Source organism: Castor canadensis, chromosome 1 (assembly GCF_047511655.1).
Source record: "Castor canadensis chromosome 1, mCasCan1.hap1v2, whole genome shotgun sequence".
NCBI lineage: Eukaryota > Metazoa > Chordata > Mammalia > Rodentia > Castoridae > Castor > Castor canadensis.
In genome coordinates, this window is record NC_133386.1 from 146,359,185 (window position 1) to 146,383,308 (window position 24,124).

The 24,124-nt window shown below is 35.6% G+C and overlaps 2 protein-coding genes across 2 annotated transcripts; one reads left to right on the forward strand and one right to left on the reverse strand.

The window, feature by feature from the left end:
• Positions 1–2,261: 2,261 nt before the first annotated feature.
• LOC109680801 (olfactory receptor 5P3-like) lies at positions 2,262–3,253 on the reverse strand. Its single transcript, XM_020155484.1, has one exon. It carries the CDS (start codon positions 3,189–3,191, stop codon positions 2,262–2,264), a length of 930 nt encoding a protein of 309 aa, XP_020011073.1. The 5' UTR covers positions 3,192–3,253.
• Positions 3,254–10,839: 7,586 nt separating this feature from the next.
• On the forward strand, positions 10,840–11,778 carry LOC109680811 (olfactory receptor 5P4). The gene has a single exon (XM_020155494.1). It carries the CDS (start codon positions 10,840–10,842, stop codon positions 11,776–11,778), a length of 939 nt encoding a protein of 312 aa, XP_020011083.1.
• The last annotated feature ends 12,346 nt before the right edge of the window (positions 11,779–24,124 follow it).

Here is a 24,124-nt window from a genome sequence, read left to right on the forward strand (position 1 = left end):
GGATGAATGAATGAAAAACATGCTATCTCCATCAAAGCGGCCATTGAACACAGATCATCTGTATCTCAAAGACATATGGCTTAGTCAGATATTGGACAGGGGTTGAATAGGATACCTACTTTATGACAAATTTAATGTGGGGGATCTCCGGGAACCTGAATTCAAACTTTACTAATCAAAATCCAAAAATCATTTAATTCCACAAGGAACTCTAAGCTATTGATCTATTTACCACTCTCCTACCCCATATTCTAACCGTCCTTCATATCAGGCTAGGTTCCATACTCCACCATAATCATCATTCCCTTATATACTCACAAGGTCTCTTGAGCTTTCCTTTTACCCTATTCTATGGGGCTATATCCAGTAGAATTTAATACCAGTTAACTCCATCTTTCTGCCTTCTTTGTAACTACGTAAGCAATTAAACTTTTTTAGAAAACAAGACACAATCATGATGAATGTGCTTACACAAGTTTAACATTCTAAGAAATACAGGGAGAGTTGAGTTTGCTGGGAAACACAATCAAAAATAGGTCTAGATTATCTATGGGGAAAAACTAAAGTCAAGATTTCATATGAGTCAAATATTTAATCTAACCCAGTTTACTACCCGTCATCACCATGAAATATATCACATGCAACAACAATGAGAGTCATCTTGGGTCATTGCATTTGGGGCACTAATAGGCTATGGTTTCTAAATTGCATATTAAGGACAATGAATCTGAGATTGACTTCTAGAAAGCTACATGTGGAATCTTTGTATAATTTTATATAATTTCTAAGAAAAATAAATTAATATTTAAAATTTGTCTTTCTTGCTGTTTCATTCCTAAAATCTAGTGGAAATACAAATTCATTACATGCACTCACACAAGCTGGTCAGCAAATTTCCCTGAATATAGGACAAGCCTCCAAGATGCAAGCATGACCTCCTTCTCGCTCATGATACAGATAAGGTTTCCCCAATGGACATTGCATGCCATTTAGGCAAACAAGTGCTTGACCTTAAATGAGTCCCCTAATGTACATTGATCAGATTAGTTCAGGAAGGAGCAGCAACTTCTAGGTATTTTGAGAAGAAAATAATTTAATTCAGGCAATTTGATATTTAAATTTTTTTGCAAGGGGCTAGAGAAGTAGTATATAGGAGACTCCAACCAAACTTTCAGTTTCAAAACTCTACATTACTAATAAACTACATGGGTCCAGAAATATGGGTATTACTTCTAACACTTGAGGAAATTGAACTTACCATTGAAGACAGTAAAATCATTGCTGGTAAACAAATAGAAAAAAAATGACATAATTTGAAATGTATTAAGATTAACCTGATATTTACATTTAATTAAAGAAAAATAAGTGCCTAAACATATGACACTTTTTGTGGAAAATATATTTACATATAAAAGACAATGAGTAAACATCAAAGGGGCTATAAAAACACAAACAATTTTAATTCTAAAAATGAAAATTAGTGTGGTTCCAGAAAGGCATTTTCAGGACTGTTGCAACATTTCCAGGGAGATTATGTATGAGAAACCAAGAATTTTTAGTTTCAAACGCAATAAGAAAAAAATATTCAAATACTACAGAAATGTGCAGCATTCAATTCTCAAAGTTGAAACAAGCTGAGAAAAACATATTCCTACTTCTTCATAGTGACAGGAGCCAGGTCATCCCAATTAGTCCCCAGGAGACTGTGCTTCAGGGACTCTGTATTTAAGGAAGAGCTAGTAGCTAAGGGAGAACTTCAGATATTTTCTGAGTTGTTTGGAACAGGCTCACCTATAAGAAGAATCCCTTGATCACTTCAGATCAAAGGTAACAGGAGCCATGTACACTATTGTTTTCAACCTTTAGATTTCCATATAGCATGGAGACTGTCTCTTTCAGATTGAGATCTTGAATGGCAGCATTACTCTCACTCAAGGGGGTCTACATGCTTCCTCAGCTTTAATTCCAAAGGCTGTCTTCAAAGAACACAGAAATTATGTGGAAAAGTTTGTACTTATAGATGCATGAAATGGTGGGTGGAGAAAGGAGAAAACATGAAAATTGTTTTTTTCTAAATGTTCCTATTATAGTGAATCCACATTTATTTTGACACTGAAAATTTTCTTGAGAATGGGACAACATAATTTATGTGTAGAGTATTATAAATACAAATTTAAATTTACTTAATACATGTTCTTTCACCTGAAAGAAGTTTCCTTATCATAAAGTACTTATTATTGAAGTGAGACATTTCAGGACTACTAATGAGTTCTGACTATCAGTTTTCTCATGGTATCTTTAACTTCCTTGTTCCTGAGACTATAGATGAGGGGGTTCAACATAGGGATCACCACAGTGTAGAACACAGACACCACTTTGTTCTGGTCAGTAGAGTATCTGGACCTGGGCATCACATAGATGAATGTAATGGTCCCATAGAACAGGATGACAGCAGTGAGATGGGAGGTGCAGGTAGAAAAAGCCTTGTGACAGCCCTCAGTGGAGTGCATCTTCAGGATTGAAAAAAGGATGTAGACATAAGAAAGAGAAATGACAAACACTGTGACTACAATAATGGATCCAGAAGAGATTGCTGGAATTATTTCAGAAGTAAAATCATGAGAACAAGAAAGCTTCAAAAGTGGTGAATAGTCACAGAAAAAGTGATTGACTTTATTTGGTCCACAAAAGGACAGATTTAGTAGGCAGCCAGTAAATGTCCAAGCATTCACACATCCACCTAGGTAGGAAGATCCCACTAGGAGAATGCAGACTCTGGGAGACATGTGGATGGAGTAGAGCAGAGGAAAGCAGATGGCCACATAGCGATCATAGGCCATGGCAGCCAGCAGGAAGCACTCAGCTGTCCCAAATGTCACCACAGAACAGAGTTGGGCTACACAACCAGTCACAGGGATAGAAGTTCTTTTTCTGAGGAAGCCCATGAGCATGACAGGTGTGACTGATGAAGAGTACCCAATGTCTACAAAGGCCAAATGGCAGAGAAAAAGGTACATTGGGGTATGAAGTTGAGAACTGCTTCTGATTAACATGATTATGCTGACATTTCCCATTAAGGTAACAACGTAGATTCCCAGAAACACAATAAATAAAATAGCACAAACTATTGTATCTTCTGTCAACCCCAAAATTATGAATGCTGTCACAGATGTGTAGTTTCCAGCCCCCATTTATTGGGAATGGTGTCCACTGAAAAAAATGCAGATATTAGGATGGAATAAAACAATATCACTTGCACACTTATTTTTATAATAGATTTATAATGTATATTGCATAAATATGGACATTCATTAGCAAATTCAGGGGAAAATACTTTCACATAATATTTCATGTAAGAACTTGATAAAGTAAATGTTCATTGATGCATGGCCAGTAATTCTCACAAATTTTTTAAACACCTTCAAATCATGTGAACATCATGTTGTCAGTTTTGGTGTTCTACAAGGAATAACGATCAATCAACAGAAGAACAGCCTATTTTTCTTTCAAGAATTCAGTTCCAAGCAGACTGAACTCACACACACATTTACATGCACCCCCACACACAATGGCATTGGTGAACATGTAATCAGCCAGACACCTTACTGCCTTTTAATTGACAAACATGCCTCAATAATGTTATATGTGAATTAACTGAGAAACAGCAAGTTATTATTATGAACACCATGATTTCATGTGTCTTCAGAGTCTTCTAAGTACTACTTTCTTTTTTTTCAGTTTTATTTTATTTATTTTATTTTATTTTTCATATGTGCATACAAGGCTTGGGTCATTTCTCCCCCCTGCCCCCACCCCCTCTCTTACCACCCACTCTGCCCCCTCCCTCTCTCCCCCACCCCCTCAATACCCAGCAGAAACTATTTTGCCCTTATCTCTAGTTTTGTTGTAGAGAGAGTATGAGCAATAATAGGACGGAACAAAGGTTTTTGCTGGTTGAGATAAGGATAGCTATACAGGGAGTTGACACACATTAATTTCCTGTGCGTGTGTGTTACCTTCTAGGTTAATTCTTTTTGATCTAACCTAAGTACTACCTTCTTGTCTTTGAACAGGACAAAAGTGGTAGCTTTATTAAGGTTTAGGACTGAAAGAAAACTTAACCTTTCAGAGAAAACACATATACATGACACAAAACCAGAGATGATAGAATGTTATTATGGCATGGAAGCAGTATGTTTAATAGAAATGCTAGGAACTTTGGAGCCAAATAGGCCTGTGATTGGGTTTCAGCTTTATCACTAACAATCTATAGAATTTTATGCAATTTATATACACTATTCAATAGCCACCGCAACTTAGTTTTGTAAAATATACTTCACATGATTCCTATTTTGAATATGATGATGCTTATAATAATACCACACATGATCATAGTAACAAGAAGAGGTAGAATAAACTATTAATACCTTAAAATAATCAACCCTTAACTTCTAAAGTACCAAGAAGAAACAGACATTCCTATATCAACAGAAAAGGAAAACTATTACCTGAGGATATATGTACCTCAATGATAAGGACAAATGACAAAGAATTGCCAAGCTAAAGCAAGACTATATTTATGAGAAATAGTGTCTTTTGGGATATAGCCCCTCGAGTACTTTACTTGTTTGTGAAAATTCCACTGAAAATCCATAAGGGCATGTGTTACATATTAACATCTATTAATTAATTTTAGTGTACATTGAATTTTTGAAGGATTGCTAAAATCATTCTAACTACTGGAACTCATAAGAGTAAATAAATAAAATATAAGAGTACAGTGATGTAAAAACAATTTCAATTCAAAATAGAAATCTTTCTGAAAATTGCTTGTGGGTTTTTTTAAATGCCTTTCTAGAATGTGCAATCTTTATTTTTAATTAAGCCTCTTATTTTGAAATAGTTGAAGATTCATAGGAAATTATGGGAAGTAATAATAATATTCAATGCCTTTATCCAGTTTTTTTTCCAACACTTGCATTTTGCTAAAGTTTAGTACAGTATTACAACCGGTATACTGTCATAGAATAGTAATATAGTCAGGATATAGAATGTTTACATCACCACAAGGATTGCTCATGTTACCCATCTATAACCACAAAAATGTCCCTCCCATGGTAACCTGTCCTGAACTGACAATACTTAATATTTTTTATTTCTATAGTTTCATAATTTAAGGTATCTTATCATGATATAGATTCTTCTATGCTTCTAATATTTTTCTCTGTATTGATATGTACAATATCTGATATTAACACAGGAACTCCTGATTTCCTTTGATTAATGTTGACATGCTACATCTTTTCCCTTTAACCTATCTACATTATTATCTTTATATATTTAAAGTGAATTTACTGTAGACAACATAGAATTGAGTCACTAGTCTGCTGGTAGAAGGAATGTGGAATGTGAATTTGGAAACAGGACTAAAGTTTATCCTTGTTATATAAGGGCACAATACCTAGCTGTGTCATGTCTTAAGTCGAAAACAGAACTTGTAATGCAATGAACTTGAGTATTCAGCTGTGGAGATTTTCAAGCAAATATTGAAGGTGCAGCCTTATCTCTGCCTACTAATTATACTAAAACATGAGGGGACATAAATAATTTAAAGGGAAAACTATTAAGTAAAGGGTAACAAAATATAATGATTTGGAAAATTCTCAGCCTGTTTATATAGCAAAAGATAGTAAAATTGTGAGATTGACTGTTAGGAAAGCATGCTCTGGAGAGAAGGCAAGGGTGTGGCTGAACAACATTCTACTAATGCTGAAGAGTTCAGGTATGTGATTCATAAATTCCTTCAACTTCCTCAGCAGAAGTCAAGAATAGAGATGGAATTGTCTAGGAAGGATTTTGAAGGACCCTTTTGTCAAATGGTGTGACTATCTATAAGCTATATGGCACACCCAAAAGGTTTTCAAGAATGGTATGTTTAGCTACTCGGGAGACAGAGATCAGGAGGATCATGGAGGACCAGCCCAGGTAAATAGTTCATGAGACCCATCTCAAGAACACACAACACAAAAAAGGGCTGGTGTGGTTGCTCAGATGGCAGAGCACCTGCATAACAAGTGTTAGGCCTGAGTTCAAATTTCAAAGAAAAAAAGAAGTGTATGTCTTCAAAACACAACACCAGCTTGGACTGAAAGTGACAGGGACAGAACAAAATAAAAAGAATTCAGTAAAACTACAGGATATGAAAAAAAAAAAGCTAACTCCTTTTCTGAATACTAGTAATGAATTCTTTGAAAAGGAAATTAGGAAAACAGTCTCATTCCCAAAAGCATTAAAATGCATAGAACATAAGACTTGTACACTGATACCTATAAAACATTGGTGAATAAAACTGTAGAAGACATAAATAAATGGAAAGACATCTGTATTCAGATGTCTTAATACTACTTGTACTGCCCAAAGTGATTTATAGATTCAGACCAATCCCTATTAAAATCCCAATGAAAATCCTTATATAAATAGAAAAATAAATTGAAAAATTCATATGGAATCATAAAAGACTCCAAGTAGTGAAAATGGTCTTGAGAAAGAAAAACAAATGTCAGTTCTTGGCTTCAAAGTACATTTCAAAGTCACAGTAATTAAAAAACTATGGCACTGGCATAAAGATAGACAAATAACAAATGACTAGAAAGCAATTCCATTTATAAGCCCTCACGTATATACTCACATGGTCTTTGAGACAGGTGGCATGAATACATAGTAGAGAATAGAAATTCTCTGCCATCAAACAGTGTGGGAAAACTAAATAGCTAAATACAAAAGAATGAAATTGGGCCTTTATCTTACACTAAATAAAATTCAATTCAAGATGAGTTAAAGACTTAATATAAGAGCCAAAACTATAAAAGAAATCATAGGTGGACAGATCTATGACATTATAGGCAGTAATTTCTTAGATATAAACCCAAAAGCCCAGGCAATAAAAGGTAAAAATAAAAGCTAAAACAGATAAGATTACATCAAACAAAGAAGTTCCTGAAGAACAAAGAAACCAAGCATAGTGAAGAGGTACCTTATGGAATGAGGGAAATATCTGTATATCATATATCTGATAAAGGGCTATTTCCAAAATATATAGCACTCTTTTAACTTAATATTAATATTATTAATTATTTAATAATAATTAAAATAGGCTAAGAAATTGAATGGACATTTCTTCAAAGAAGACACACAAATGGCCAATGGAGTTTTAAAAGATGTTCAATGTTGCTAATCATAAATGAAATGTAAATCAAAACTACAATTAGATTTCAACTCACTCTTGTTAGGATGGCTACTATTTTTTTGAAGACAGGTGTTTTCATGGATGTGGAGAATGTAGAATCCTTATACACTGTTGATAGGAATGCAAAATGCTGCAGCCACTATAGAAAACAGAATAGAGATTCCTTTAAAAATTAAGAATAAAACTACCATGTGCTTCAGTAACCTTTCTTTGAGTATTTATACAGAAGAGCTGAAATAAGTATTTCAAAGAAATATTAGCACTTTGATGTTCATTGCAGCACTATTCACAATAATCAAGATGTGAAAGACACCTAAGTCTACATCAACAGATGACTAAAATAAAGGAAAAATAGCATACACATAATGGAATATTCATCAACCTTTAAAAAGAAGGAGATTCTGCAATGTTCAACAGCATGGACAGTCATGGAGGATATAATGCTAAGTAAAATAAGCCAGTCACAGATGGACCAAATGCTACATGATGCTACTCATATAAGATACCTAAAATAGTCAAATTCACAGACTCATGGGTCCATGGCCTGAAAGTAGATAAAATGGAAAGTTACTAGTCCATGGGCGTGTAGCTTTAGGTACATTAATAGGGATAAATTCTAGAGATCTGCTGTATGACATCACACCTATAGTTAAGAATACTTTATTGTACACTAATAATTGGGTTCAGAGAGTAGATCCTGAGATCCACACAGTGATCTTACCACAATAATAAAAATTTAAAAAGATTATTCATTCATTTTGTACTGCTATGTACATGGCAGTCTGCCATGAATAAAGGGCTGTGCAGTCCTTCTACTACAGTAATTATAGGACACCAGACAAGAAAGACCTTAAGCAATTATTTATACCAGTAGGTATACAATTATAAGTGTGATAAATGTAAAACATATTCCATGGTTCTCTGATAATCTTCACTAGAAGAATATGACTTAGTTCAAGATGTCAAGGGAGGTTTCAATGACAAATTATATTTAAGACCGAGACCTAAATTACAAGTTAGTCTTCCATGACAAGAGTCATGGTGAGGCATACAATTAAAGAATGATTATAATTGAGTAAAGATAGAGATGTGAGAGTTCATTTGATTATTTATCACAACACAGTAGCTGATACATAAAAGACTTTTTAAATGGTTTATCATCAGCTCAACAAACATCTATTTAACAATGTCTATATTTTATTTCTAGCACTGGACCATTAACATGGATACAAAAAAAGTCATAGACAATGGACTTACACATCAAAGGAAAAAAAAGATCTTCAATTATGAGTACTAATCAATTGGTATGAACCAATTTTAGGGGTAAGACAGGTTTGAAAGGAATTTAATTCTCCCAAATGTGATTTGGTATGTTTTAAAGGAATCAATGGCCATCTATTTGTGTCAGTCATTAGACACAGTTGTGCTCTTATACCACCTTAATGAACTGTGTCTTTCTAGGACAGATGGAAGAAACTAAACTCTTCTGACAAACTCAAATTATCTCTAAACATAGATGAGATGAAAACTTGGGCCTCTAAACATAGCCTTATTGCAGAAGTACCACAAACCACTATAGTTCTGTTACTTATTTTGATCTAAAAGTCTACTTAAATTATAGCACGTTTCTGCTTTTTTTTTCAAGTCATAAATTAAAACCAAATGAAACCTCTAAGCATTCAGAGAGCATTTCATTCACAAACTTTTCCATAATCATGTGCATATTTTATTTCCCTGTCCCTGTAGACAAATACTCATAAGTTCTCTGTCCCACTGGATTGTGAGTTAATTTTCCAAAACAAGTGAACTAATTAATATGCAATTTCAATGAAGTAAGCAATTTGGGGCTGTATCCCAAATGACCAAAAATACTCTTAAATATGACTCTGATGAGCAGTAGCAATTCCTTGGAGCCTAACCTCAGTGTTGTAGTACACATATTGCTAGTTTGCACGTATTTTTTAAGGATACAAAAATACTTGCGCCTCCTGTATGTTTTAGAAATAAGAAATTATTTGACGGAAACTTTTAGAGAATTTATTTCTTTATTTTGTAAACAATGCTTGGTATTTTTATCCATAGCATATAAATTAATACAAGAATCATATGAGGTGTATATTAGCTCCTTTTTACAGGTAAGGCAAAAGAAGATAAAAAAATTTCTTTGATTTTCCTGTGGCCCATACACTACGAGAGGCAGAGCTAGAAACTGATGCTCTTTGATGGCTCTACACTCCATGTTACTAGTGAATATCATTTCATCTTCTGCACTGACAACTGTATCTAACTTTGAAAACATTGTGTCTTCCATACATCTATTTTCTTCAAATATATAAAATTCTTTTCTGGTCTAGGTTTTTGTTTAGATTTTAAAAATTCAGACTCTGATAATAATGAAGCAATATTTGTAGAAGTCAAACCATGGCATACCATTACCATGATTCATATATACTGTCTAAATAAAATTTGATAGGATGTTAGGTTGCTTATAGTTATACATGTATTTTTTTCTGAGTCTTTAAATAGAGGTTCTTGAAGGAAAAGCAAACTATTCTAAAGGATGCATTGGTCTTTAGAGCAGAGTCATGGGAAAGGATGAATATAGCTAACATTCTCCCTGTCCTTCGTTCATATGTTATATTTTGAATAATGGGATTATTGTTCTCAAGTGATAATTAATATTTCAGTATAACTTCCCAGCTTTCTTAGCTGTATACTTCCATCTAATCCTCTTAATGTGAGTCAAATGTTCTCAATTCTTATTTTCCTATCATTGGTTATTAGAATTGATAAAGCTAAAATGTATTCAGTGCAGGTCCACAGTGTTTCCTGTCACTTATTTAATGCTGGTCCATACGCTAGATTCTTCTTATTGCTTCATACCATCCCACAAACATGAAAAGGTATGGTGTAGGAGATAAGTCCTGGGACACTTTGCAAATTATCTAGGATGCTTATTTCCTAACAACAATAAAAATCCTATTTGGCCTTTTCTACTTGAATATAGACTCCAATAAAGTCTTAGTATCAATTATTATAACTAAATATATAAATCCTTTTATTCCAGGAAAATGAGCAAGACAGAAAGAAAGAGATGTCTAAGTTAACTCTGTCATTATTTGCCAATAAACTACATATAGCTTGGAGTCTATACATAATCTGGAAGCTATACATAGTATGGAGACAGTATTTACTAACAGAATGCAAGGGCAGGTTTGGGATGGGGATGGAAGAACCAGGATCTGGCCTTCCTATGGACATATAAGTTATTTCCAGTTTATATTGCTATAATCAATGGTGATGTTAGTATCCATTTATGTGTATTTTGTGCATAGGGATTAGATGTACTCTATAGTATAGAAGTAAGAACTAAATGATTGGATCCTAAAGTAACTGAGTCTTTGATTTTAATATTTCACTGAATTTAAAAACAAAATTTGTGTGCACAAAGCTTTCTTTAAGTAAGGCAAAGTTCATCATTTTAAAAATTTAATTACAAGATTATATTTAGGAATACATATTAGTTATTGGGACAATTCAATCAATTTAATCTCCTCTGGTTCTGGTTTCAACAGGCTTCATCAAATGGATAAATGGAGACTGGAAATTATACAGCAGTGACAGAATTCATTATTTTGGGATTAACTGACAATCGTACACTATGTGCCATCCTCTTTGTGGTTTTTCTAGCAGTTTATATAGTGACCATAGTAGGAAATACCAGCATAATCCTCTTAATCCGATGCAGCCCGCAGCTTCACACCCCAATGTACCTCTTCCTCAGTCATCTGGCCTTTGTGGACATTGGGTACTCCACATCAGTCACACCGGTCATGATCATCAGCTTCTTACAAGAAAAAACTGCTATTCCTCTCACTGGCTGTATAGCCCAGCTTGGCTCTGATGTTGCTTTTGGGACTACAGAGTGCTTCCTTCTGGCCACCATGGCCTATGATCGCTATGTGGCCATCTGCTCGCCTCTGCTCTACTCCACCCAAATGTCCCCAACAGTCTGCTTCCTTCTACTGGGGGCGTCCTACCTGGGTGGATGCATGAATGCATCATCATTTACAGGCTGTTTCATGAACCTGACCTTCTGTGGTCCAAATAAAATCAATCATTTTTTCTGTGACCTCTTCCCACTACTGAAGCTTTCTTGTGGCCATCTTTATATTGCTGAAATATCTCCTTCCATCTCTTCTGCATCTGTCCTTATGAGCACTTTGTTTACCATAATTGTATCCTACATATACATCCTCCATTCAATCATGAAGATGCGCTCTACTGAGGGAAGGAACAAGGCCTTCTCTACCTGCACTTCCCATCTCACTGCAGTCACTTTGTTTTATGGGACAGTTTTGTTTGTATATGTGATGCCCAAGTCCAGCTATTCAGCTGATCAGGTCAAAGTGGCCTCTGTGATCTACACAGTGGTGATCCCCATGTTGAACCCGCTCATTTACAGTCTCAGGAACAAGGAGGTGAAAGAAGCCATGAGAAAACTAATGGCAAAAACACATTCGTTCTTCTAAGTTAAATTAAACATAAATCCATAATTAACAAAATCAATGATTTAAGGAATATTTGTGCTTGATATTTACTATTAACTTAATCACTTAATATAGTGAAGATCTCCTATAAATATGGAAAGCCAATGTTTACTTCCATTTACAAACTTAAATGTGTCATTTACATTGGATCTGCTGGATCCAAATGAAATATGGATTTTTTCATTGTAAGAATACTTCAGAAGATATTTTGTAACTTAAAATCTTCCATACTTACTTATTAGTGTCTTATTTAATTGGGAACAAATTTTAAAGATTAAATTTCTTTAAATTTCATCTTCTAAAATCACATTTGGGAAAGAAATTTCTAGTAGATATGTAACAAGTGATAAGGTTGACAAGTCAGGCAGTTCAGGTCACTTCCTTCAAAGAAACTGCCCTGCTATGATAAATGGATATTTAAACTTTTGGGAACACTTATGTTAATGTCTCAGAAAAAATAGGCTTATTTTCCTTTTATTTAAGCTAATATACTCCTGTAATCTCTCAAGGAAATGTCTATAGTCAAATTACTTCTCCCACTGCCCTTTGTGAAGGTGTTCATAATCAGCTTGGTCATGGTAATTTAATCTAAATTGGTGCCCTGTCTTCTATACTTCTACAATGATTTCTCATTAATATTTTAGGTAACATGTTTTACTTATTAGCATATTGGACAAATCTTGAGACAGGATGGAGGGACTATTCTGAAAGATGACCTCTCAGTCTTGAGGTCTTCCCTGACCAGATTAAGAAAATATTCTCTTCTTCTGTTGGAATTTCTCTGGCTCTGTCTTCCCATTTATACCTCCTCATTAGCATCCTGATGAGCCTATAATCTAACCAGTGCAATAATTCTGGGGCTGAAGTCAGCACAGACATAGCCCTTAGCAAAGAGAGGGCACTCCAATATTTGGTTTCAGTCTGAGAAAGGGCTGTTTTAACATCATGATGGGAACATACACTCTGCTGGTTAAGTTATTCATTGGCTGTTTCTGACAGGATCTTCATCTTGCTCTTCATATTTGGCTCTTAGGAGTATTCATCTCCAGCTGTCTGCCTTCTCCCCACTTCCCCACAATCCCATTGAGTGACCTTATCTTCTCCATCTTCTCCCATAAGGTCAGTTGTTATCCATGTGGTGGTAGTGATAGTATTCCTAACTCCAAATACAATCTTTCTTGGAGGACATATGAACTTCACTGGCCTTTCTCCCAGAACCCTCAAACTCAGTGTTCTCTGACTGAATTTATTATATTTCTCCCACAGCTGTTCCTACTCCATTTTCTTTCTCAATAAATGTCATTTCTTTGTGAGGCCTGGAACTTCAATCGACTTGGAGTGGCTCTCACTGCACACCCTTGTAAATGATCAGCCTTCCTCCTTCCTTTCTCCCTCTCAAAAGAAAGATATGTCTCATATTAATCTCATCTTTATCCAAGCCCCTTTTATTTAGAAGCTCAATGCTCTCCAAATGATTGTGATAATTCCATGCAGATTATTTGTCCTGCATATTTCAACTCTAAAAGATAAAAATAATTAAATCACTCAGCTGTAAGGGATATGGTTACATCCAGCACTGTTATAGTGTGTGTGTGTGTGTGTGTGTGTGTGTGTGTGTGTGTGTGTGTGTGGTGTCAGGGATGGAGCCACAGAAAAAAGAAAGTATGCTTTGTGCATGCTATGCAAGTGCCTTATTGTTGAGCTGAACTCCCAGCTCAATTTTCATGTTCCAAATCCTAGAATTTGACATTCTTTCCTTCTTTGTTATTTGGAAGACATTCAGATCTTCCCAATGAAACTGGCTTTACTTATCAGCTTATAGCATGGTCAAAAGCAGTCAAGAACACAGAGGGCAGGCTTGCTCCCAAGAGAAAGCAATAAGAAGAATGGCTGGATGCTGTCTGTGGGTGAATTGTGTCCTTCCAAAATTCACATATTGAACTTTAAATCCCCATTACTGCAGATATGGCTTTATTTCTGATAGATTTGTTGTAGGTTTAATTTGTTCAGGTGAAGACATATTGTAGTAGGATGGGCTTCTGATCTAGTATGACTAGTGTTTCAGTTAACAGGGTAATTTTGGACACAAACATCACACAGGGAGAATGCCAAGTGAAAATGAAGATAAAAATCTAGATGATGCTTCCATGTGCCAAAGAATGCCAAAGATTGTCTTAAAGTTTTAGGGATAGATGTGGAACAGAGTCTTTCTAGTAGACCTCAGACAGAACCTTAATTCTGGACCTCAGGCTTTCAAAACTATTAGACAATAAATCTATGTTGTTTAAGACTCCCAGGAAATGGCACATTGTTATAGTAGCCCTAGCAAATAAATGCAATAGCATATCTAGTTTTCTCCCAAATTCACTATCAGCTAATTTACTCCTGGAAGAGGAGGATGTGAAGGCTTGGAATGATGCCAGGTGTAGATGTTAGTAGATGTCCCTCCAAAAAAAAGAAAAGAAAGAAAAAAGGAAAAGAAAAGAGTATCAGGAATGATAAAAGGTTTTCCCAGAACAGAGTGAGTCACCAGGTCAGAACTAATGATAGTGACAATATTCCCATTGGAAACAATCAAAAACTCATTTTATGCATTTCTTAAAGTTTTTATTTCCTATGGATTACAGATTGCTACTTAAAAGGTAAAAATTTAAACTGGGAGGAATTTTAAAGGATCTTGACATTCTGTGTTGTTAAAATGTTCTTAGCTTATACAAACCAGGAAAACTTTCCTCTGTGACTGGATTCATACTTAGGGTACCAAAAACATGTCTCAACACTTAACGTGTAACAGAATATGGGAGATGATTAAAAGCAAAGGAGCAAGAGGTAACTTCTTTTGGTTGGTGAAATCATTGTATACCACAATTGGGTTTGTGGCTACATAGGTATATACATTTTTAAAAAGTCACCAACCTATATATTTAAATTTTGTGTATGTAAATTATACTTCAATAAAGCTGATTTCTAAAAAGATTTGATAGAGTGCTCTTTTTCATTTTATTCTGAGGCTACAGGCTTGGTGACAGTGGCATCACCTACCTACCCATGAAAGACAATACTATTTCTTAATTATTTCTCAAAGTTGCTGCCTTCTCATCTTTTGTACCTCTCCTACAGTCTTAGTTTCCTGTATACATACATATATGTGTGTGTGTGCTCCTCAATTCTTCTTTAACACTATACCTGTATTGATTTTCCTTGTTAAAAATATTGTTTTCTCCTACTAAATCTACTACTGATGAATTTTGATAGGCTTTTTGTCAGACTAATTCTTTGTTGCACCTTTAGTTTTTAGAGATATTTTGTTTTTGGTAGAATTTTGTTAACAGTTAAAAATCTTTAAACGTTTACAAAATTTCTTTACAAAGTCAATTATCAGATTTTTCTTTCTTTTTTAAATGGAGTATGTGTTCTACCTTCCTTTAGAAGCTTTTCACGGTTTTATTTATTTATTATTTATATGTTATTTATTTAATTTGCAGGGCTGAGGATCGAACCCAGCTCCCACCCCATATGCTAGGGAAACATTTTACCGCTGAGCTGTACCCTCTGCTCCATAGGTGGATTTTTTTTTGTTTTTGGCTTCCTGTAATCTTTCTGAAATTCACCTAAGCATTTATGTTCTTATGCTTCTTAGGTTTAGAATTTTTAGAGTTCTTTGAATTTGTAGCTCATGGTCTTTCATCAGTTTGGAGATTTTCTTTATGCCATTGTTATCCTGGTTTTGCTTTGTTGTTGCTTTTGTAGACTTCAATTATTCATATGTTGGATAATTTCAGAATTTAATATATGTTTGTACTCTGATACTCATCCTGTAATATGTATGTCTTTTTACTGTGCTCAATTTACTATGAAACACACCTAATGAGTTCCTCATTTTTGTTTTGTTTCCAATATTTCAGCCTGATTCTCTTTATTCAAAGACTTCTATCAAATTAGCACTACACAAAGTTAAAATCTCTGCTCAGATCTCCAGCTTCCCACAGGGTGCATTTTGCCTAGTATTTTGATGTCCTGCCAGCTTCTGTGCAGCTTAGACATAGTTAAATTTCTTACAGAAAACCACACATAGAATTTCATGCTTGTTTCTTCCATTCTAGGATCGTGGCCTCATAAGTCTCAGCTGTCTTAGCATCTTTGATATCCAACCTCCACGGACTTACCCTGTAACACTGCCAAAAGCCTCGGTCCCTACCTTTTTGCTAAGTCTCTGTTCCATGAGAACCAAGTAAGGCTTCCCTTGGAGAATGACATTTAAATTGAGACATAAAAGAAAACAGGAGCTAATTGGCAATTGAGAGTTGGAAACCCAGTTGCAGAAACTTAACTGTTGAGTGGGTGAGAATAATGATGTAGGAAGTTCACCTAATTATTCTCATCTCAAAGTACAGTGACTGGTACAGATCAGATACTCAACAAATACCTATTCATTACACATTAACTCTAATTCAATGAACAAATATTCATTGAATAGTTAGTGTCTCGTATATCGCTAACACTAAGTTATGAACCAAGGATACAAAGGTGAATGTGTATACCTTTATTAAAGTTCACAGTAATTAAGAAAATGTTTCTTAATATGTAATGATTTGCGTTCAAATGGCATAAGCACATGCTACTTTCCAGGTTTCTTAAAGGTAGATTCACTTGCATTAAGGTAAGACAATACTTCATTGTTTATGTGTGGCCAGATATTTCAAATCACTTAGAATTCTCAGCTTGCAACCACTCTATGTCAATCATCTTCTTCAGGTCTAGTGATAGGAAAAATACTGCACATTTCCAAAGAACTCCTTAGGAGTATTCAACTGAATTGGGAAGAACTCTTAGGAGAAATAAATGGGAAAGAACAATTATTTCCATCTGATGCAGCCTGAGAGATTTTCATAGGCCTTTTGGAGAAAGAACTCATCTTTGGATTTTTAATAATCAGATATGGGATTACTTATAAACTCACATACTGTGCTCTTCTCAGGTCAGATGGTCGGTGAATCAGCAGGTGTGGGCAGTTTGATTAGGAAAGACAACAAAGAGTTCTCTTGGTTATGTGGGCTCCATATCCTGTCTCAATAACAAAGTTTTTTTTACTAAAATGTGCTTGTCTGACTAGAAAAATAGCAAGCTTATGACCCTCAATGGTACAAGCAGATTGTCATTGTTACATGGATTTCTAGTGGGACAGGCTTCTTTAGCAGAACTTTGGGAATTGTTTGTATATTCTGGGTTTATTTTCTGGCTTTCTTTTGTGTCAAGTTCCTCCATTGTCCCTAAGAGTGTCATCCTTTGTGTTAAGCTGATAATAAGAGAAATTTCATTCTTACCTTTTCCTAAAACAGAAAGACCATCACGTATGGAATGTTCCTGAAAGACAATGTGCTTCTCATGTGGCCACATCTTGTTGTTCATTGACCTTATGCCGTTCCTGGTCTGCTACAATTTCTACCCACTTGGGGCTCTTTTGGAGGCTAAAATCCCCCAGAATTGCATTGTTCATGCCTAAAAATCAGCAGTCCTGATGGGCTTGTTGATGGGAGAGACAGGAGACTATCAGTTCCCTCTCTGGGATCTGGGAAAGGAGGAGTCTTTTATCAATTGTCTTGTGCTGTTGGCTGCTACCATCTTATTGCCATTCGGAGCTAAAATATGGAGTTTATATATGATTCCTGCTAAACAAAACATGCTGAAAAAATGGGGTATATGTAGAGACAAGGTTTTCCTTTGATTTATTTATTATACTTTATATAATTATCACAATTTTTAATGTGTGGACATTTGTTCATACAAAATGCTTCCATCTACTTTCTTCATACACCATTTTATTAGAAGAAATTTTCTGTTAAAATGTGCAGAAGTTGATAGTAATACTACATACACAGTGTTCTTAAAAAAATCCAAGCATGAAATGACATCCTCTCGGGGGAACAGCTGAGAGGCAACAGCAGAACACTCTATCCTATCACAGGACCTCATAAGCAACTTTAAAATTTTTATTGATTTGCACATGTGGATCAAATTCAGCTTGTTTTATCTTCTGATAGTCAATTTTTTGTACGCACTTTGCAATTTGTTGTGAGAACTAGCTGTATTAGAAGTGTTCGCATAAAAGGAGGTGTGTGTGTTGGACAATGAGTGGGGGACTTCTACCAGTGACACCTGGAATTAAATTGTGGTGGATGCTTCTCTCTATAGGTGACTTCAATCTAAGGAAACATCTGCAGCATACTTCTCTCATGCCTTTCCATCTGCACAGTCACTATGGCATGACTTAAATTTTATCATGTACAATGCATTGGCACTTCTGCAAAAGATGCAGAAATGTTCCTCCTGCTTCTAGTCTAATCTTTAGTTTTACAATTTGAAAATATCTTTAGTACTATAAAAATAGTTCATGTATTATGCATATCTGAAAAAATTCATAAATGCACTAAAAATTAAAACTGGAAAAATATTCAAGTCTAACCATGGTGGATTGTCCTGTTTGTTTCTTGTCCTGATTGCATCCCAAGAGGCTGACCTATATGAACTGTATCCACAGACCTCCTTGTTTGTGGTTCTTGGGAAATCCTAGAAGAAGAGACTGGGGTTTTAGTACTTCCCTGGCTCTTTCTCTTCTGGATCACCTGGGTTGGCTGTGGCTTTCACCAAATGCCACATCTCCTGAGAAGTGATCCTTTTTTATCACAACTCTCCAGGTTCAGCAATTGTCCATATCTATTTCCATTCCATATCTTGGACTGGTTACTAGTTAGGGAGAACATCATTACTCTTGAAGCTTTTCCTAAAGTGTTCTATAATTTTGTAAATTTTCACCTTACTGAGTTTCCCTAATTGTGCAGACTGAGTGAACCATTTGTTCCTTCAGATACCCTGAATGATATACCACTTTCCAAGCAAGTTGCTTCTTGTTAACACCTCAAACATTTAGTTTTTTCTAAAATCAACCTTTTTTTTACAAAAATCCTATGTTAGATAGATGACAGATGACAGGCGAATATAGATATATGATTAGATAGATAGATAGATAAGGAAATCTAATTTTATCATCAATAAAGTATGGACGCCAGATGGAACTCAGCACCTTCAAGTTCAAGTCTAAATTCCTCAGGAATACTTTTACAGAAGTGCCCAGTTTAACCATTATAGTGTTCTGACATTATAACCCTTTCTTGTCCTATATATATCCAATGACCTGTGAAATGAGTTATGTAGTGTTCTTGAAATAACCTCCCCAATTTCCTGCCTAATGTGTTACCTTTTGCAAAAGGTATTTTTCACCCACCAGTTACATCAAGCACCTTTCCATCTGACTTCAATCTTAGCACTCTGAAACTTATTTTACTAAGTCACCATGTTGCCAAATCCTGGAAGAATTTATACACCTATCCTCTCTCTTCTTGAATCATTTTTCTGTTTTGTATTCTGTAATCTCACATTGCTAGTTTGAGTTTTTCTTTATTTCTTTTATACATTTACCCTCCTTTTTCCTGGAGATCAAACCTCTACCAGACTTTTAAATGTTGCACTACCTATGGTTTCTTATATGTCCATATAATTATAGCCACTTAATGATCTCATGTAATTTCATGAATTTATATATAACCTTGACCATTTTCACTGCTGTAAGAGAATACCACAATCTGGGTAACTTATAAAGAGCATAATTTTATTTCTCAGAGTTCGGGAAGGTACAATTCCAAGATTACAGTAGGAACATTTGTTATCTGGTAAAAGGCACATCCTCTGGAAGGCTAGAACATTGTGTGTTCAGATGGTGGAATTTAGGAGGTCAGAAGAGGGTTAACTTCTTCCATTAGCCCCATTATGAGTGTGCTTAATCATAAGGGAAGATCCCTCATGGTTTAATTATCTCTTTTTTTTCTTTTATTTTACCGTTTTTACATTTACTTACATATGTTCACATTGTTTGGGCCTCCTCCCTACTTCTTCCCCTCCCTGTTTCTGGGCAGAACTTGTCCCACCCTCTTGTTTTCTGATTTTGTTGAAGAGAAAACATAAGAGGTAATAAGAAAGACATAGCATTTTTTATGGTTTGAGATAAAGATAGCTATATAGAGAGATTCCTAGCATTGCTTTCACGCACTTGTGTATTGCAGCCCACATTGGTTCTTCTCTGCCAGATCTCTTCTCTACTTCCTGGTCCCCTTCCCATAGTGGCCTCTGCCAATTTAAGATTACTATATTCACTCCTCTACAGTGAGCACCTCAACCACATTCAAACTTTAAGTTTCCTTCCTTTTCCCTATTCCTCCCTTGGGCATTCTGCCCTTGGTGTATGACCCTTGTCCAATAATATTACTGCATTTGTTTTAGGTCTATAATCCACATATGAGGGAGTACATATGATTATTGGCCTTCTGAGCCTGGCTAACTTCATTTAGATGATGTTCTCCAGTCCCATCCATTTCCTTGTGAATGAAAAAACTTCATTCTTCTTTGTGGCTAAGTAAAATTTCACTGAGTATAAATACCACATTTTCTTAATCCACTTGTCAGTAGTGGAGCATCTTGGCTGTTTCCATAACTTGGCTATTGTGAATAGTCCTGCAATAAACATGGGTGTGCAGGTGCCTTTGGAATAACCTGAGTCACATTACTTTGGGTATATCCCTAGGAGTGGTATTCCTGGATCATATGACAGATCTGTGTTTAGTTTTTTAAGAAGCCTCAATATTGTTTTCCAAAGGGGTTGTACTAGCTTACATTCCCACCAGCAGTGTATGAGGGCTCCTTTTTCCCTACATACTTGCCAACATTTGTTGTCAGTTGTGGTCTTGATGATAACTATTCTAACAGGAGTGAGGTGGAATCTTACTGTGGTTTTGATTTGCATTTCCTTTATGGCCAGGGATGGTGAGCATTTTTTCATGTTTCTTTTTTCAGCAATTTGAAAAATTTTGCCCTTTGAAAAAGTTCTATTTAGTTCAGTTGCTCACCTTTTTTGGTTCATTAATTTTTGGGGAGTTTAGTGTTTTGAACTCCCTGTACATTCTGGTTATCTATCCTTTTCCTGATATATAGAGAGGAAATATTTTCCCCCACTCTGTGGGTGGACTCTTCAATTTAGATACCATTTCTTTTGTTGTGCAGAAGCTTTTTAATTTCATGTAGTCCCATTTGTCCATCCCTTCTCTTAGTTGCTGGGCTGCTGGCTATACCTATTGCTTCCAGAGTAGTCCCTGCTCTTTCCTGTACTAAGGCCTTTAATCCACTTTGAGTTGGTACTAGTACAGGGTGACAGGTAGGAATCTCGTTTCAGTTTTTGGCAGGCAGATAACCACTTTCCCCAGCAACATTTTTTGAAGCACTGCCTTTTCTCCATCATGTTTTTGGTGCCTTGTCAAAAATAAATTGGGTATAGTTGTGTGGATTCATATCCAGGTCCTCCATTATGTTCCACAGGTCTTCATATCTGTTTTTGTTCCAGTACCATGCTATTTTTATTGCCATGGCTCTGTAGTATAGTTTGAAGTTGTGTATTGTGATTCCTCCAGCATTGCTCTTTTTACTCAGTATTGCCTTGGCTATTTGCAGTCTTTTGTGTTTCCAAATGAACTTTAGGGTACATTTTTCAATCTCTGTAATAAATGTTATTGGGATTTTGATGGGAACTGCATTGAACATGTAGATTGCTCTTGGTAGGATAGCCATTTTTACTGTTGATTCTGCCAATCCATGAGCATGGGAGATTTTTGCATCTTCTGTAGTCTTCCTCAATTTCTTTCTTCAGTGGTTTGTAGTTCTCCTTGGAGAGGTCATTCACATTCTTTGTTAAGTTTATTCCTAGGTATTTGATTTTTTTAGGCTATTGTAAATGGAATTGGTTTCTATATTCTTTATCAATTTGTTTATTGTTGGTGTATAGAAAGGTTACTGATTGTTGTAAGTTGGTTTTGTATCCTGCTACATTGCTGAAGCTGTTTATAGTGTCTAGGAGTTTTTGAGGTGGAGTTTTTTGTGTCTTTGAGGTATAGGATCAGGTTGTCTGCAAATAGGGATATTTTGACAGTTTCTTTACCTATTTGTATTCCTTTTATTTCTTCTTCTTGTCTTATTGCCCTGGCTAGAATTCCAGGACTATGTTGGCTAGGAACAGGGCAAGTGGGCATCCTTGTCTCATTCCTGACTTTAAGGGAAATGCTTTCAGTTTTTCTCCATTAAATATGATATTGGCTTCAAGTTTGTCATATATATCCTTTATAATGTTGAGGTACATTCTTTCTATTTCTAGTTTTCTTAGCGCTTTTATCATGAAGTGGGGTTGAATCTTATCAAAGGTTTTTTCTGCATCAATCGAGATGATCATGTAGTTTTTGTCTTTGTTTTTATTAATGTGCAGCATTACATTTATTGAATTGCATATGTTGAACCACCCTTGCATCCCTGGGGAGAAGCCAACATGGTCATGGTGAATGATCTTTCTAATGTGTTTTTGGGTTCAGTTTGTCATTTTTTTATTGAAAATTTTTGCATCAATGTTCATTAAGAAGATTGGCCTATAGTTTTCCTTTTTGGATGTGTCCTTATCCGGTTTGGGGATGAATGTAATATTGGCTTCATAGAATGAGTTAGGCAGTGCTCTTTCCCTCTCTATTCTGTGGGAAAGTTTAAGGAGTGTTGGTATACAATCTTCTTGAAGGTCTGGTAGAATTCAGCAGAGAATCTGTCAGGTCCTTGACTTTTTTTTTTTTGAGAGACTCTTTATTGCTGCTTCAATTTCATTATGTGTTATAGATCTGTTTAGGTGTTTAATATACTCTAGGTTCAGTTTTGGATGAGCATAAGTATCTAGAAATTTGTCCATTTCTTCAAGATATTCTAATTCATTTTAATATGGGTTATCAAAGTAGTTTCTGATGATTCCTTGAATTTCCTTGGTGTATATTGTTATCTCCCCTTTCTTGTTTCTGATTTTACTAATTTGGATCTTTTCCTTCCTCATTATACTCAGATTTGCCAAGGGCTCGTCTCTATTTCATTAATTCTGTCCCTTATTTTTATTATTTTTCTCCTTCTGGTTGTTTTGGGTTTTGTTTGATCTTTTTTTCAAGGCATTTGAGATGTAGCATCAAGTTGTTTATTTGAGATCTTTCTGTCTTTTCAATGCTATAAACTCATGGCTATAAACTTTTCTTATAGGAATGCCTTTGCTATGTCCCATTGGTTCTGGTAGGTGTTTTCATTTTCATTAATTTCCAGAAAACTTTTGATTTCCTCTCTTATTTCTGCCATGACTCATTGATCCTTGAGCAATGTGTTATTCAGCCTCCAATTATTTGCATGTTTTCTGCTGATGTTTTTGTTGTTGAGTTCTAGTTTTAATACATTGTGGTCAGATAAAATGCAAGGGGTTACTTCTATTTTCTTATGGAGGAGGTGCTATTTTCTTGCTGCCTTCCTTGTTAGAGCAAGCTTTTTCTCTTGCTCCTGGTTATTACTGAACCTAACTGGGCTTAACTGGGGGCAACTGGAGATTCAAAAATGACATAGGATAGACAGACAGATAGAAAGTGGGGTCAGGTGTGTTGGGCGCTTGGGTGGAGATGCCCAAGCCTCATTGCTTCTTTTTTCTATCTTTATTCTTTAAGGCTTTTCTCCTTGCAATTGTTTAAAACCTTGCTTCTAAAGTCTTCTTTAAAACCTTGCTTAAAATCTGTTTCCTGAGACTGGCACTGTCCCATGTTTTCTCTTAGCTTATCTTTAGCTTAATTGCTCTTAAAGTCTTTTGCCCCCAAGCTTGCAGCTTTTCTTTAGCATTCTCTCTTTAGCTTTCTTAAAGCCTCGGTGCTCAGACTGCAAAGTCTTGGTCCTCTATCTTGCACTGTCCCATGTTCTGTTTGGCTTTTCTTTAGCTTCTAAAGCCTATGTTAAAGTTCTCTTTTTTGGGGTTTCTTTTCTATGGCCTATGTTAAAGTTCTCAGTGAAGACTTTCTATCAATCCCTCTTTAGCCATTCTTTTCCCTTCAGAAATTTCCCTGCAATTCTCTTCCCTTCAGTAATTCTTTTCCAAAAGCTTCCCACACCAAAAAGCCCAAAGCAGAAGAATTAAGCCAAAGCCCCCAAAAACCCAAGCCCAAAAAGACCTCCAAACCAAAAGCCAAAGGCAAAAAGCCCCAAACCCTCCTTCAGGGGCCTTTTATAAACAGAGGCAAACAGGGTGGAGCAGAGGCTCTAGGGGAGGAACATGACATTGTAACAGGAGAAACCTGTGTTCCTGCTTCTCTGAACGCAAGCTTAGAAGATGCAGGTGTTCTGCTTTTTTATGTTTTGTGGCTGGGGCTGTGCCTTTCTCGGCCAACAGGTAAAA